We start from the raw sequence: 17,214 nt of genomic DNA, 5'->3' as shown, positions 1-17,214 counted from the left end.
CAAATTCCCCAACTCTCCTCTATTGGTTTTAACGTTTTTGCAGCTTCTGTCTAGCTGACATTCTCTGTAATGGACGCGGACAGGCAATCTGCACTGTTTCGTTTAGATTAGCACTTAATTTGATTTCCCCATAACGGACAGCGGGCGAGCTCATGGCCCTTTTTCTAGGAATGTTTCTTCCACGTATTGCCTCAATCGTGTGTTTATTTTCTATTTCCGATTCTCTGAATTTTATCAAGGTTTACGTCGCGGTTCTAAACCCTTTTTCAAGAATTTTAAGGCACGTGTAAAACTGCTGATGAATTTGGGGGGAATATGGTTCGGCCTTTTGTCGTTTCAGTTATGTTCAGTGTCGTGTGAAGTGCACAGTCTTCTTGTATACATTTAACTTTAAAAATGAGTCTAACTCATTAATGCGTATGATCGGCAAAAAAATAGTGTTTGCAATCTCGCTGCAAAATTCAAAATCGGGAAGACGCAGGTAAGCGACATCCAAAAGAAAAAAAAAAAATGGAACTGCTCAAACAATTTTGGCAACACGGAAATGATCAGGTTCAAAAACCATTCCCGAACACTGTTGGACTCCAAATTGACAATGTTACGTATGAGTGGGTTTGTCGCGAACGTTCTAAAAAAATTCCCATTAATGGGCCTATTATTAGGGAGTAAATGAGTTCAAAGCTTCTGTGGGATGGCGAGACAAATTCAAAACTTGGCATAAAATTAATTGAAAACCTTAAGTGGTGAAGGTGAATCTGTTGATACTGGGGTTCTAACAGAGTGGACCGTCAAATTGGAAGATTTATGTTGTGATTTTGAAGCTAAGGATATTTACAACTGCGACGAAACAGGGTTGTTTTTTAAAGCTCTTCCTGAAAAAACAATGAGTCTAAAAAACGAAAAGTGCCAGGGCAGAAAAATTTCTAAGGAACGATTGACTGTACTATTGTGTACAAATATGCTGGGAGACTTTGAACAACCTCTTGTTATAGGAAAACCACAAAATCCTCATTGATTCAAGGGCATAAAGTTGAATGTTGACTGGAAGTCTAATAAAAAAGCGTGGATGACATGAGATATCATGAACGAATGGATAAGTCACTTTAACCAAAACATGATTCGTCAAAACAGAAAAATTATTCTTTTCATGGATAATGCTGCATCTCACCCGCACACTGAATTGTCCAACATTCAAATCGTTTTTCTGCCACCAAACACATCTGCAGAGTGTCAGCCCTTGGATCATAGGAGATCAAGGATAATAAAAAAAATTTAAACTTCACTACAGAAAACGTTTTAAGACATCTCATTGCAAACATGAAGGATGTAACATGTGCGAGTGACCTTGCAAAGAAAATCACCATCCTAGATGCGATTCAATGGATTTCCTCTTCAGTAAACGCAATTAGAAAACAAACTGTTGTGTAAAGTCTGGCTTCTCAAACGCAAAAATTGAAGTTGTGAACAGCAATGTGGAGCACCAAGAAGAACAAGAACTTCAACATCTATTGATAATGTATGATATTTCAGCTACAAGTGACCCTGGCTACAAAGATATAGACTCGAACCTCATTACAGAAGATGGTGCTATAGATATCAACAACATTTATCATCAATATTTAAGAAGTTCCTCATGAGGATGAAGAAATGGAAGGAGGTCATTTTGTCGAAGAACATATTAACGACGAACCACCGATGAAAACAGAAGAAGCACTCATACAAATCAATCGTTTAAAAATGTTTTTCGCAGCTGAAGAAGATACTGAAGGACTTTCGATGGTTTCTTCACTCCAAACAAATGTTGAAAACAAAATTATCAGCCGGAAGAAGGTGCAGAAGAAAATAAGTGATTACTGTATGTATTTTTCTTAAGATAAAGTCATAATATGCATAGAACAATTGTATGTATATTATTTACAAAAATATTGTGCAAAATCTGTATTTAATTTAATTTTACATTAAACGTTTAATGATTTTTCTTTCTTTCTTTTTTTTTTCTCCCTCAGACTTCTTGTTAGCAGACACTTCTCTCTAACGGACAAATTTTCGTTTCCCCATGGCTGTCCGATAAAGGGAAGTTTCACTGTGTGTGTATGTATGTGTGTGTGTGTGTATATGTATATATATATATATATATATATATATATATATATATACTAATCGTATTGAAAATAAGCAATATTCTATAATGAAATTTGTTCAATTCTATTTGTATATTGTTTAAGAAAATAAGGTGAATTGAGTATACAATTGGTTTTTTTTTTTTTTTTTCTCCTTCTTTATGCTGTATAAATTTTATTCCCTGCATAATTTGCTAATACTGATTCAACCCTAAACTAAGTTATTTTGGTTTTTTTCCAAAATGTTGCATTTTACAGAATTAAAACTTAGCTGTCACTTTTCTGACCATCCTTTAAGTTAATTCAAGTTGGTCCTGAAGGAGCACTGCTTGATCATCATCATCAGCCATTTTCAATCCGCTGCAGGAAGAAGGCCTCTCCAGCAACTTTCCAGTTCCTTCTGTTTTGAGCACTGACTATCCATTTACTACCCAAAAACTCATGAATTTCATCTATACATCCCCACCTTTGTCTTCCAGGTTTTCTTCTAGCTTCTCTTGGGTACCATTCTGTTATTTTCTTAATCCATCTGTCATCATGTCTTCGAGCTATGTGTCCTGCCCAAGACCATTTTAGTTCTTTAGTTTTGATAAGAATGTCCTTTACTTGAGTTTGCTGCCTAATCCATGTGTTTCTCTTCTTATCTAACAGTCTGATTCCCAATATAATTCGTTCCATTCTTCGCTGTGTAGTTCTCAGCTTCTCTTCCATTCTTTTGGTGAGTGCCCAAGTTTCACTTCCATAAGTCATGGTGAGGAGTATACATTGGTTCATTATTTTACGTTTCAGACAAACTGGGATATTGCTCTTCAGTATGTGACTATATTTCCTGAATGCTATCCATCCAAAATTTATTCTTCTCTTGACTTCCAGCCCTTTATCATTATTACAGCCAATAACTTGTCCCAGATAAGTATATAACTCCACCTTTTCAATTACTGCTCCTTCAATCATTATTTCCCTTTCTGTGGCATACTTGTTCATCATTACTTTTGTTTTAGCCATATTCATCTTTAGTCCAAAATCCTTACTAACTGTGCATAACTGATTAAAATTTTCCTCTAATTCTTTGGGATCGGGGCTTATGACCACAATGTCATCTGCAAATTGTAAATGGTTTAGGTACTCTCCATTCAAATTGACTCCTTTCTGCGACCAGTCTAATCTTCTGAAAGCTTCCTCAAGGGCAGCAGTAAACAACTTCGGAGATATTGTCTCTCCTTGTTGAACTCCTTTCCACTGCCTCCTGGTGGTTCCTTTATCTGCAGATTCTTAATGCATGAAGAATCGCTACTGATAATCAGATCAAGAGTATTACTCCCTCTAGTTGCCTCCCAAACATGCTGATGTAGAAAACAATCATCCAATAAATCCACAAAAGCCTTGCTAGTGTGTGAGTGACTAACCCACAAATTCCAGTCAATCTCTGGGAAATTAAAATCCCCCATTATAAGACACTGATTTACTGGCCCAATATATTTCCCTGCACAATGCTTATAATGTTCATTAGACCTATAACACACACCTACTCATTTAAAATAACCCCTCCTCCCTTCCTCTCCTGTCTATGCTTTCTGTACACATTGTACTCGCTGATCTTCTGAAAGCTTCCTCAAGGGCAGCAGTAAACAGCTTCGGAGACATTGTGTCTCCTTGTCGAACTCCCTTCTTGATTTTAAATTTCCTACTGTCTTTGTCTAGTCTAATAAAGGAGGTAGCACTCTCATATATATCTTCTTCAAAATCATATATGGGGGGTATCTATGCCTTGTCTTTCCAGTGCCCGAAACATTGCCTTATGCCGTATGGAGTCAAATGCCAGGCATAATGGTGTTTTATATTCATTTGTTTTCTCCATTAGCTGTGATATTACGTTTAGGTGATCCATAGTTGAGAATCCTGTCCTGAAGCCAGCTTGCTCTTTCGGTTGATTCTCATCAAGTATTCTTTCTAATCTGTTAGTAATTACCCTTGTGAACAACTTGTAGATGTGGGATAACAAACTAATTGATCTATAATTTCCAATTTCTGATTTATCTCCTTTCTTATGCAGCAAAACTATGATTGCATTATCCCACTGCTTAGGCATCACACCTTTTCTAATGCACTTTGTGAAGAGCCTTGCCAGTTTTTGTTCTCTCTTCCTCTCAATTTTAACAACTCTACAGTAACTTCATCTTCCCCTGGGGCTTTCTGATTCTTCATTTCGTATGTGTTGCTACTTTGCAATCCATCTTCCCCACTGCTGACATCATTCCCTCGCTCCTTGTATAATTCTCTATAGTAGTCTTCTGCTATTTGAATTATGCCTTCTCTGCTGTTTATAAGTACACCATCGCTATTCTTCAGTTTCAGTATCATTTGTCTTTCTGTTTTACTGCTCATGGCTGCTGATTTAAATCCTTTGTTTTCCCTTAATGCTTGTTCTTCTTTTCTTGTGTTAAATCTTCTTTTGTCCTCTGAGTCTCTTTCTAATGGCTTTGCATAACTCAGTATACTCAATTTTCTCCCTGTCAGTGTTTTTCTTGCTCTTCATTTGTCGTCTTCGGTTCATTATGACAAGTGTTTCTTGAGTAATTTTTTCTTCTTTGGATTTCTTTTTACCTATAGGTTTCTTGGGCTTTATCACTTTCAGAAAGTTGTAATATTCCTCGTCGATATCTTGGTCCTCAGCAGTCTGCAGAAGCTCAAACTTGTTCTTAAGTTCCAGTACATACTGCTTTTTCTCCTCCTCTGTTATCTCAAAGACCTTTGTATTATTAACTCGAGTCAGTTTTTTCCTTTCCTACATCTATATCAAGTGTACATCTAACCATTCTGTGATCACTTCCAACATTTACCTTATTCAGGATGGTAACATCATTCACAATATATCTTCTGTTAGTGAGGATGAAGTAGATAGATTTCATTAGTTGTTAATCCATTTGGACTCTTCCATGTGCACTTTCTGTTCACCCTTTTCTTGAAAAAAGTGTTCATTACTGACAGTCCTTAAGATTCTGCAAATTCCACAAGTCTTTCACCTCTTATTTCTTTCACCAATTCCAAAATTTCCTATAGTTCCTCTTTCTGCACTGTTTTGCCTTTTTCCAACCTTAGCATTGAAGACCCCCATAATAATAGTGTAGTGGCTTGATACTAGTATCATTAAGCATTCTCCCAATCTTGTCATCATCTGCAAACTTTGATAGTGTCTGTATTCCTGTGTCAATGTCATTTGACAAAATCATATCCTGAGGAATTCCATTTCTAACTTTTAAGTCCAATATGAAGAGTAACCATTAATCACAACCTTCTCTCCAGCAGCCATCCAAGATCCATCTAAGGATCATTCAAGTGACTAACGTGTTTCACCTTATACTGATTAAAAATTAATTTCAGTCTACACATGCAGGACGGGAAAATAGTTATCTGGATTATCCCTTTATTATTATTAGCCATATGGTGCAAGGAAGCAGAGGCTTTTGCTGCACCAGCCAAAAACAAATTTCTGAGAGAGAGAGAGAGAAGAATGATGATATCCAGCTCAGCACCCTGGGTGAGCCAAGCCCATGGGGTAAAACTGCACTGTATTACCTTGGATTACATTAATAATCATTGCCTCTGATTTTCCCTACCACTGCAGCAAGGTTGATTGGTCTGTAGTTACTCATTTCAGTCTTAGAAATGCTGGTTATGGATGGATGATATGCTCTCAACTCTAAGGGCTTTCCTTTCCCTTAGACTAAAAAAATTTTCTAATAAACAATCTTCAGTCGTTTTAATATTGCTAATGTAGCACTTCTCAGTTTCACATGCAATTTCTCCTCAAGATGAAGGGTGTGTTATCTGAAGATTGATGCAAAATACACAATTCTTCAGCAATATCAGCTGGGTTATCCAAGACTTTTCATTATGTAAGACTTTTTTTTTTTTTTTTGTAGTTGCATGTGAAACTCCTTGTCCCCTATTCTCTCCTCTTTGATGGCATTTCTTAATTCCTCAATATTCTCAGTTAATAGAGGGACGTGTAACATCTTAAACTACCACCGTCCATTTTCCCGAGATTAAATCCTTTACCGTTAAAACAACTGCAACCTCTTTTGGCATCAGTGAACTTAGAACTCTCCTCTTATGCTATCTGGTCTGTGGGTGATCACATCTAAAATATTCTGGCCTTTAGTACTTTCTCTAACATGCTGATATAAATAGCAATAGTTGATTTTAAAATTTTGCCCCACCCCCAAATCTAGTCCTGTCTTTTCTTTCAAAAGAGAAGTTGCTATTGTTGCATCTATGCTAATCTTCAAGAATGCTTATTTTTAATGGAAATAACCTGATTTTTAACCTCTTGGCATAACACAAGTATTGTTTCCTCTTCATAAAAAGTTTTCTCTATCATGCTTAGTCTGAGGGAAATCAATGGAAGCAGATCTATCTCGCTCTGGAAATAATCAAATATAATGGCAGCCAAGAGCACTAGTCAGTTAGTATTGGCAGTTTAAGATGCTACAATCTCGTACATATAATGATAAACATAATATTCATAGAATGGTCAATGGTGCTTATCTACATGCAGTTTAATTTTTTTGCATTCAAAGGATGCAATATACATGATAATTGCCTTGGATTTTCTTGCAGATTTGTCCAAAGGGCAATTGATTTGACCCATTTTTGCCCAAGTTCTTGAAGCTTTTAGCACAGAAACAAAAGTTGAACTCTTCTGCAAGATATTGTTTGGTATATCTGGATGAACAGGTAAATTAGCACACATAGATTAATAATGTGTTACTGCTCCAAAGTTTAAAATCCCTCTCCCCCATACTTCTCCTTCAACCCATGCACAGTACTAAGTGCTATAATAGGTTTTGATACCTTTTTGTGTTTGGGGTTTTCATAAAAAAAAAAAAAAACAATTATGCTATCCTTTGCCCAATTGTCAACTAAGGTTAGTACCAGTACAATGCAGTTCCTGTGAACACTTGTCTGCATCAGTATAATATATATATGTGTGTGCAGTGCTTGGTTTGGGCATTCATGCCCAGTTAATTTATGGAGACTTGGAAATGTTAGAAACTTGTATATTCATCAGCATACATGGCTGGGTGTAAAACACGAACAACAAGCAAAGTTGTATACGTCTGGTTAAAGCTTTTTCATAAACTGCTCACTCCAGTGAAGAGCACGTGTATTTCTATCATTTGGCCATTCATGCTGAGTGCACGCATAAGCTATGTCAGAGGTACTGCTACATTACTTGGCTGTTTTCAAAGTTCTGAAAGTGTTATTTTTAGACTGCTGCTGTATTTCTTGATAATGGTGGGCAGAATCTTTGCTTATGCTTTCTAGTAGCTTATGACATGAAAAAAAAATTTAGTTTTAATTTGACATAAGCTATTTAATGCTGCATTAGTCTCTCACCAAATTGATGGAGGGGGGCCATATGGCATTCTCTTACAACTGGAATACATGTGAAGTGTACTCTGAATAATGCTCCACAATATAAAGAAAAATAATTTATTGACTATAATTTCTGTACAATTTTTTTTTATTGGTGAAAAGATGGTATATTATCAATGTTGAAGTTGCCATGTCTTCCAATACCATCCATGAATTTCTTTGCCCCTAAAAATAAAATAAGTGCATCAGTAATATTCAAAGATCCACACAAAATACCAATAGCAGGAAATGCATCATTTTACTTACACACCAAAGTTTGTATTGTGGGGAAGGATAGAAATGGGCATCCCCATAATGCATTTTTAGAAATATTGCATGTATAATACCTACAAAGTAACTAAATGGCATAGATAATCTATTCAGGCTCCATGACCTTTAAACAATTTTAATGAACTATAATCATTCCTTTGGAAATTAAGTGCAGTTGCATAAAATTAGACCAAGTATGAACTTTAACAATGAATCAGGTTACCACTTCTTGACATATTAATAGTTTCACCTTAAATACTAATCCAGAGAAGAGAGGACATGTAAAAACCAACAAAGCCCTTATTGCCCTTCAGGTTGTTAAGAAATGGGCTGTTTCACATGAAGTGAATGAGTATGCAAAATCTTTCACGTTACATGTCTGATAATACAAAATCGCGGAGCAGAAAAAAGTAACACACTGATAATTATTTTTAAGTTATATAAGCATGTATGATACATAAAGTGTAAATAAGAGATTGCTGTAAATTTTCTATATATATTTTTTTTTTCCTCAAATGTTTTGTATAACCAAGATTTTACTGTAATAGTTTAGTACAAGTGTAACATAGAATTGCTTAATGCATAATTTTTGTGGCAAGTTTATACAATACCATGTGTTTATACCTAACTGGAGAAAGGGACAGTCATATAAAAAAAAAACTGCATTGCTGATTTTGTAATTACCAGAGAAGTGATTATGCACGACTTTTGTATTTTCAAATGATTTGTTGGTGTTGAGAGAAAAGGTAAGAACAAATTCCTTTCATAAAGGTGAGTACATTAGTCTCAGGCAGTTTTTAAATTCCACACAGTGGGACCAACTGATGTTACTAACAGCAAATTCTACGGTGGATGCATTCAAGGAATTAATCTTGGAAGCTACTAGGCTTTTTGTACAAACTAAGAAAGACTGTTCAATGTCCAAAAAATACTTTTCCTAAACAGTTGTCAGATGAACTGATGACTCATGGTAGTGAAAAAAAAAAAAAAAGTGGGATGCATATAAATTATCAGGCCAATGGTAAATATAAGATAGCCTGTAATCAAATCGCAAGGCAGTTAGGCAAGCAAAGGCAGATTACAAAAAACCTGTGGCAAAGGATGCAAAGAAAAACAGCAAAGGCTTCTTATGTAAACTCTAGAATGAAGTAGATGAATCAGATTGGTCCACTTGATATCGATGGTTCAATCAATTGTTGATGATTCTGCTCAGGTAGCTGACTGAATGCTGTAGGGAAGTGGAGGTCAGAATTTCTTAAACTCTAACAGGGAGTTACATGAGAGAGCAAAGTGAAAGGCACCTTGGATGGACAGGATCTATACAGTTATATTAAAGGAGGCAGCAAAGGAAGTAAGTAGGCTTTAATCATGATTATGAAGGCATCCTTGGACTCAAGAAGGTCCCAATGGACTGGAGATGTGCAAATGTATCCTCAATTCACAAAGGGAGATTGACATGAATAATTACAGACCTGTTAGTTTAACTTCTGTGCTTTGGGAAAATAATGGAGTCACTGGTTAAAGAAGCACTGCAAGATCATCAAGACCAGCGGGATCCAAAGAACTATTTCATAATATTTTATTACATATGACAAACTGGGCATAAGGAGCATCTATATTTCCAACACGTGTAAAGCCAAAAATCAAATTACTGTTATCATACTTTCATTTTGGTCTTTTATTAGTTGGTTCCTATTTTTTTCACTTCAGATTTTTGGAGGGCAAAAGGCTGCGATTGTTCATCTTCACTTTGAAGTGTGACAATATTGTGTTTGTTTTCATCGACCACAGTTGCACTACTACTTTGCTTCTCGTTTTAAAGTTCCTTTTTTCAACCACAAATCTATGGTCACATAATTTTATAATATTTTGAAATACTAATATATCAAAAATTTATACAAGGAAGTGAGTTCAGTTAAATCGCCTACAAATGGCATATTAGATCACTACGTTGCTACTTTTTCGTAGATGTAATTACCTCTACGCATACTTCTCTATGCAAAAGCCCGCCAAAATAAAGTGTTCCAGTCCATGCCAGTATATTAATAACAAAAAAAAAAAAAAAATTATTTTTTTTAAATATAATGATACAAGAGTGGTATACATTACAAATATGCAAAATTTATTTAATTATTTTTTTTGCAGAACACAGTTTGAGAAATGCTGATCTAGACAAGACTGCAGTTATGGTTCAGACTTTGCATGGGTTTGTTAAGGGGAAGTCTTGTCTGATATCAAAATAATTTTGATATCACATACTTAGGAATGCTTTTGATACTGTTGCCCATGGAAGAGTTCTGGTCAAGTTGGAGCAGTATGGCATTAAGGATAAAGGGAGGGTTGAGTGGGAGAAGACAGTGGTAATCAATGGACACTGCTCTTTGTGGACTAATGTTATTAGTGGTGTCCCCCAGGAGCCTGTGTTGGGCCCATTGTTGTTTTCTATATTTATTAATGATGAAGGTATATCAGGCTTAAATGTCCAACTTTGCAGAGAATACAAAGGGTGGTATGGTGGTTAATGACAGTAAGGATGGTATGCAACTGGATCTAGAAATGTTGAGCAGATGGACTGAGGTAACAACTGAAATTTAACATTGACAAATGTAAAGTACTGCATATGGGTAGAAGTAACCCCAGAGAAATGTACCAACTGTGTGATACTACATTCAAGATAATGGAGAATGAAAAAGACCTGGGGGTTTTGTAAGTTATGATGTTTTCTGAGCAGTGCAAACAGGCTCCAAGAGTAGCTCATGGAGTCTTGTCAGTGATATACAGGGCATCTCAAAAATATTGGTACAAACGTTTCCGGTTATGGAAAAAAGACACGATGAGATGCGATGCATGCGTGACATCGATGAAGCATGGATTGGTGGACATGGACGAACACAGCTGGAGTTTCTTTGACAGTAGCAGCAGTGCAGACGAGTCTCGTCACGAGATCTATTTCCGTCCCCACAGGTGATTCATACACGATAGATTTGAGGACCCTCCCCATCATGTTGAAACCAAATGTTGCATCTCACATTTGCTGGAACATCATCAAGTAACCCTGGTAGAACTTGTACAAGAAAGATCCGATATTTAGCAGAGTTCGTGCGAGATTGTAACAGGTATGGGCCGACTAAGCAGTCACCGACAATACCTGCCCACACATTTATTGCGAAGCGATGTTGTGCCGCATGGGGGCACACACCATGTGGGTTGTCATGAGCTCACACATGAGCATTGTGCTGATTGAATAAGCCTCATCCGTGAACAAAACATTGGCTGGAAAATTCAAGTCTTGAACACTTTCTTGGAGAAACCACTGCACAAAAGCCACAGGTGTAGGATGATCTTGGGGGAGCAGTAAGTGAACCCTTTGGAGATGAAAGGGGTGTAAGGAATCGTGTCAGACTTGCTGTACACTGCAACGAGACACTCCTAAGGCAGAGGCACATGTGCTGGTAGTAGGATTATTCTGGACGGCATTCAACACTTTCTTCCATGGCGGGAGTTTGCGTCGAACGTGGTCTACCCACACTACTCCTGTTACCTCTAAATGACCCATAATTGCACAAATTTTGATGCACATGGACAAACAAATGGTGGTCCAGTACATGTCTATCTGGGAAGTGTTCTCCATAAATTCGTTGAGCGGCTCGTCCATTGCCCTCTGCTAATCCATACACTAGGTGCATGTCTGCCCGCTCACACTTCGTATATCGATGCATGCTCTTCATGCAGCAACTACTGCTTGAATGAGTAAACCAGAAATTTTCTCTCTCGCGAACTGATGAACAGTGCCGACTTACGGTGACGTTTCCAGTTATGGGTTCCTATGCAATTCACATTCCTTTAGATGTTACCTACCTCCCCTAAATGTTTGTACCAATATTTTTGAGACACCCTGTATAGGAATTTTGCTAGCAGGGATAAGGAGGCAATTATTCCCTTGTAAAACGGAATGGTCAGGCCGCCCCTTGAGTACTGCATACAGGTCTGGAGGCCTCATTTTAGGAAAGATGTAGAGCTGCTGGAACGAGTACAGAGAAGGGTTGTGGTTACCAAAAAAAGGCTAAAAGACTCTGCACCTACAAGGTGATCTGACTGAAGTGTATAAGGCTTGAGCAAGCTCAATGCTGATGGATGGGATTCTTCCTCTTGCTCAGATTTCACACGTGAGTGGGCATAAATTCAAAATGAGGAAAGGCAGTTGTAGAATAATGTGTGGAATTTTGCCTTTAGCCAGCAGGTGGTCAATTGCTGGAAAAACTTCTATCTGTCATTGTGGAAGTTGACAGCTTAAATAAATTCAAGGCTGAACTAGACAAACTTTTGGAGTGAATGAATAGGTGAAACAGGAAGGGGTTTTTTTTTTTTTTTGGCTAATATAAGCTTGCTTTCTTGCATCATATCACTACTAATGCTAATTAATGTTATTACAATTCCTGAGGTATGTGGTAAATTTGTCACTGTTCTGCAAAATGAAAACTTTCCTGTGCATGATGATTTTAAAAGTGTGTGCAAGGAACGCTTGAAATCATCAGATGGCACTTTTTCACAAACTAAAACTGGAGTTTGTGAAGAGCATTTTTACAAAAGTAACTTTGGTGTAATATATTTTTTTTATTTGTTGTTGGCACGTCAGCTTCTGTGACCATAATGCACCTCCCAAAGTTTTTGCATTTTACTCTGATCTAAGCCCGAGGCAGGCACTTTACCCACCTGGCTAGCCCGGTCAGCTGTGGTGTAATAAAAGGGATGGAAACACTGAGAAACTAATCCAGATTTACTTGCCACTGGTGTTTCTGTAAAGGGAAAAAAGCTACTGACTAAACACTATCGACCAGACTGGCAGTTTGACACACTGGAGTGGCATAAAAATACATTGAATAATGATGGTAGAGAAACGTGGGGCTAAGTTCCCTGATAATGTAAGAGTGTGAAATATTTTAGGGATAACTTTGGACTCAAGTCCATGGTCCAACATTTTAATAATATTATGATGTATTACAAACTAATATTAACTCTTATTTTTATAATACTCCAAACTGTTCTATTCTTTAGTTTATAAAACAGTTTTTTTTAGTTCTGGTGAAAAATTATAAAAATTGAATGTGGTAAGTTGTACATCTTAACACCTCTTATAAGTAACCACTGTTAAACTGGCACTTTACGGATGTTGCATGCTGATTAACTGATATAAATGTAAAAAATGTCATATCATAGGAAGTTATGCTCACTATGATAGTGATGTATAGTTGATATTACTATGCAAGCAGAGGAAGAATGTATTTAATATGGAAAATGAACACTGATCTATCTTTTCCTTTCTTTATAAGATTAAATAAGTTGCAATAATGATGAGTATGTCAACAGAGTAGTAGGAGTTTTTCTTTTTTCAACAAGAAAACTAGCAATCAACCTTGGATCATTTCAGGAGCCGAAGGCATATGAACATTGACTTGAAATTAAATGAATTTATATAGAGTATTTTTCTAAAAACTTGAAGCTATCGGGAAAGGATCTAGTTCATTTCCACTATACCATGGTTATTGAATGTCTTAGAATAACTGTTTGAGGCAATGTAATCTGTAATACAAATAACATTAAAATAATAAATGTGCATATTCTTCCAAAGCAAGTTTCTCTGCAGTCCACATATTCAACATTGGTACGAGTGAGATAATCTCAAAAAATTCTTTGAATGTCATAGCAATAACCAGCAATGTCTTAAGAGAAATCTATATACCAAAAACCTTTGCTATTACACCAGGTGATGACAACTGTCTAAATGTAATTTATTACTAATAGTAAAGTAGCTCTTCCAATAAAATACAGAGAATGATAAATTAAAGTGTAAAAACTGAAAAGAAAAAAAATCACCTTCGACTGATTGTGTTAATACATGTTTGCTGTTTTCATATTCAAACTGCAATGCCTCTTCCAATGATTTTGCTTCAAATGTTGAATAATATGCAGATCGCCTGTCAGCCTTCAAGCATTCCTGTGGAAATTTTGCAATACACTCGGCCAATTTAATGCCATTTCCAAGTGCTGTAATACAGTACAGGTTATCAAAAACATTATATATAAACTGACATTCACATAAAAAAAAAAAAAAGGAATTAAATTGCAAATTACACTTGTATTATTAATATGAAAACTTTCTTTGATAAATATTCCTGGTGCTGGTGATGTGGCCCTTGAAATATGCTGGTTTTAGTGAAAGGTTGTGTTCATACATTATTTTTAACAAAAAAAACTTTTGGTAATGCTGCTGAAAATAAAATATAAACATGAAGCTATTAGTCATTTTATTTTTCTAGTTTATAATATCATTAATATCTACAAAACATACATGTGCATGCATTAGTATGTTTTGCAAAAGAAAGAAAAACATAATTGAAACAAGAAATCATTTTTTATAATAATTATGAAATAAAGAATACCTAGCAGAAACTGGTGGCAAGAAATGCATTTTTGTTACATAGCAAGTGAAGCAGACGACAAAAATGGTCATTCTGGACTTAACCAGTTATTCTTGCATATAATTCTAGGTAAACAACTGTTCACATCCACAATTACTCAAGTAACGCTATCTATAATATTTAGAAAGGAACCCATAATTAACATGCAATCAATTTCTTGGAACAGCACCTGAAAGGTCCAGTGGGAGCACTACTGGGTTAATAAGCACTAGAGCTAAGAATTGAAGCTGCTTTTGACAGCCTAGATTCCAGCCCTTCTCAGTCTTCTGAAATTCTTCAGGATTAATGGAGACCTAGCTTTCTTCACTGCCTTACTGAGGAATAGAAGTGTCCACCTCACAATGAAGAAGACCCACTTTACAAGAAAAATCAATGCAGGAGTCCCACAAGGTGGCGTCCTGTCTGGCCTTCTCTTCTCAGCCATTCTAATCTAATTCCTTTCATGAGTCCCCGTGATGATGCTCTAATATATGCAATGATATAAAGTTTCTTACCTTAATCAACGTCTGCAAACCCAATGGCAATCAAGTCTTCAATCACAGAGAACTTGACCGCTCTTTCAACTTACTTGAAGATGTTTGAATAAAACCTTAACCCTTCAAAATCTGCAATAATGATTTACTCATTGAAACAGCAACCAACAGTAATTCAACCATCAGTTTTGGGTACTCTCATCCCAATTTACCTGCCATAAGGATCTCTGTATCTATGTTGATCCAAAGCTGAAATTTAATGTTCACACAGAATACCTCCAGAAGCGATTTAACACGCTGGAGAGCGAAGCAACACTTACTTCATTCCAACGATGCCGCAACCACTACCAGATATCTTCAAACCACTGTTTATCCAGTTATTTTATATGCTGCTGAAATTTGGGCATCTGCGTTGCCCTTACTTCAAAAACCGGTGTTCTTGTGTGAATACTGGACCCTGAAATGGGCCACAAATAAGCATCGCCGACCCCCTCAATTAAGAACAACTGACATGGCTGAGCAGCTAAATGTACCCAGGCTCCCAAGGTTAATTGACAGCAGGCGTTTAATGACTACATTAAAAAATGTACATAGGAGTCATAAACGCCCCAAACATCTGGAATTTCTGTCAGTGGCACAATCCTCTGCCATCCTTGAGGTCAGAGCCCACACTAATCCTCAAATACAACCGGTTGAAACTGTGTAGTCGGTTCCTACCTGCCCAGGCACTGCTCCATCTTGGAGTCAACCTACAGAAAATGGCTACTGACTACATACCATCACATGCTCCTCGAGTGGATTACATCTTTGAAATTGGGATAAATTCCTCCAAACTGGGTCACGATGTTCAGTTCCTCTTTATATTTTCCTATTATTATAATTCATTTTTACATGTTTAATTTTGTGTAACTCATAATTTCCCATGTAACTGTAATTTTTGCTAATTTAATCACATATATAATGTAAAACTCCTGGCCATGTCACTGTGATGAGAATTATTGTCACTAGTACCATGAGCTGCTAAGTAATAGTACTTAGCAGCAATAAAGAAGCTTAATACTCAAGAAGTGCCTAACAACTCAATTCCTTCAAAGTTATAATTAGTAACCTGTTCGTGATTAGGTAAGATCATGTTTCACTCCAGACCAATAATATCTAAGAAACCAAAGATAAAAAAAGAAATGGTACATAAATAATGAAGTGCGAGGGCTAAAACAGTTTCAGAATGAAGTATTTATTTAGAAACTATCAGGCCACAAAAAATTTTAATCATACAAACATTTATAAATCTAATTCCATTGGAAGCATTCCTCTAAATGAAGTATACTTTGTATTATTATTTTTTTAATGTATGCTATTCTCCATTTTAAATAAATTATATATAATGTACAATTATGTTCTATAACTCTTAACCCTACCCTAAATTTACTTGGGTGGTGTAAAATTAAAAAAACTTGCATAAATTATTTTTCATTAAATTACTTTTTTCTCAGAAATCAGCCTACTTAACTCAATACTGAAATATCTTACAGTGATCATAATTTATATCTACAGGTATTAGGTAAATCTACCTAAATATAAAAAAAAATTCTTAATGAATGCTCCTATTAAGACCTGTGCTCTCACTTGCTCTCTTATATGTGAATTAGAATCAGTAATTACCTGTTCCTATGGCTGTTACCTGGTTAACAAGTCCAAATTCCAACGCCTCCTTTGCACTAATACCCCTTCCTGTGAGAATAAGATCAAGTGCTCGAGATAACCCAATTAACTGTGGTAACCGAACTGTACCTCCATCTATTAGAGGAACACCTTGAAATATTCAAAACATAATTAGAAAAATAAAAAAAGAATTTATTTCTTGAATACATGAGAATCATTGCAGAAAAATATAAAATACAAGATAAAATAATTAAATAATATTTAACATTATTAATATAAAACAAACGTAAATTGATGTAAAAATTAAAAACAAAAATTCACCTGTCCTAATTTCATACAATTATTTCTTGAAACTTTCCTCAAATTTTTATAACCTATCGAAGCTCAAAAAAGATTATGTAGTAATTTGGAGTAAATGACTACCTAATAATTAATAGTGCCCCCCCCCCCCACTGGCTAAATGAGAACTGTCTTATATTCATTCTACAACCTCAGAAAATGCCGACATCAAATGGGAGGGTGGGAAACAAATTTTGCTGCCTGTTTCTTCCTCATCATCGATGCTCTCCTAGCTACACTTGAACTGTCTCCACTGACATATCCCAAAACATCTATCTTCATGTATAGTTCTTGGCTGTTTGCCTTGCAAAAACAGGAATTTGATAATATTGATGTATACACTTGACAAAATAAACATATAAGAGCAATGAAACTTCTGGCATATAGTACTAGATAAACAAGCAATACAGTCAATACAAAATAACATTCATAGAATGCGGAAGGTTAGGGGAA

The 17,214-nt window shown here is 36.0% G+C and overlaps 1 protein-coding gene across 1 annotated transcript in view; it reads right to left on the bottom strand.

The window, feature by feature from the left end:
• Window positions 1-7,633: 7,633 nt before the first annotated feature.
• LOC150085508 (uncharacterized) overlaps window positions 7,634-17,214 on the bottom strand; it is a 70,430-nt gene continuing 60,849 nt past the window's right edge. The window contains exons 5-7 of the mRNA XM_090374586.1: window positions 16,423-16,572; window positions 13,683-13,853; window positions 7,634-7,724 (exon numbers count right to left, since the gene is read on the bottom strand). Coding sequence (XP_090230712.1) covers window positions 7,648-7,724; window positions 13,683-13,853; window positions 16,423-16,572 — 398 coding nt within the window. The 3' untranslated portion in view covers window positions 7,634-7,647. The remainder of the gene's footprint in view (window positions 7,725-13,682; window positions 13,854-16,422; window positions 16,573-17,214) is intronic.

The sequence above is a fragment of the Mastigoproctus giganteus genome, chromosome 5 (genome assembly GCF_048544385.1).
Source record: "Mastigoproctus giganteus isolate SK-2022 chromosome 5, ASM4854438v1, whole genome shotgun sequence".
Lineage (NCBI taxonomy): Eukaryota > Metazoa > Arthropoda > Arachnida > Uropygi > Thelyphonidae > Mastigoproctus > Mastigoproctus giganteus.
The sequence above is the reverse complement of the archived record's forward strand: the minus strand, read 5'-3'. Positions and strand labels throughout refer to the sequence as shown.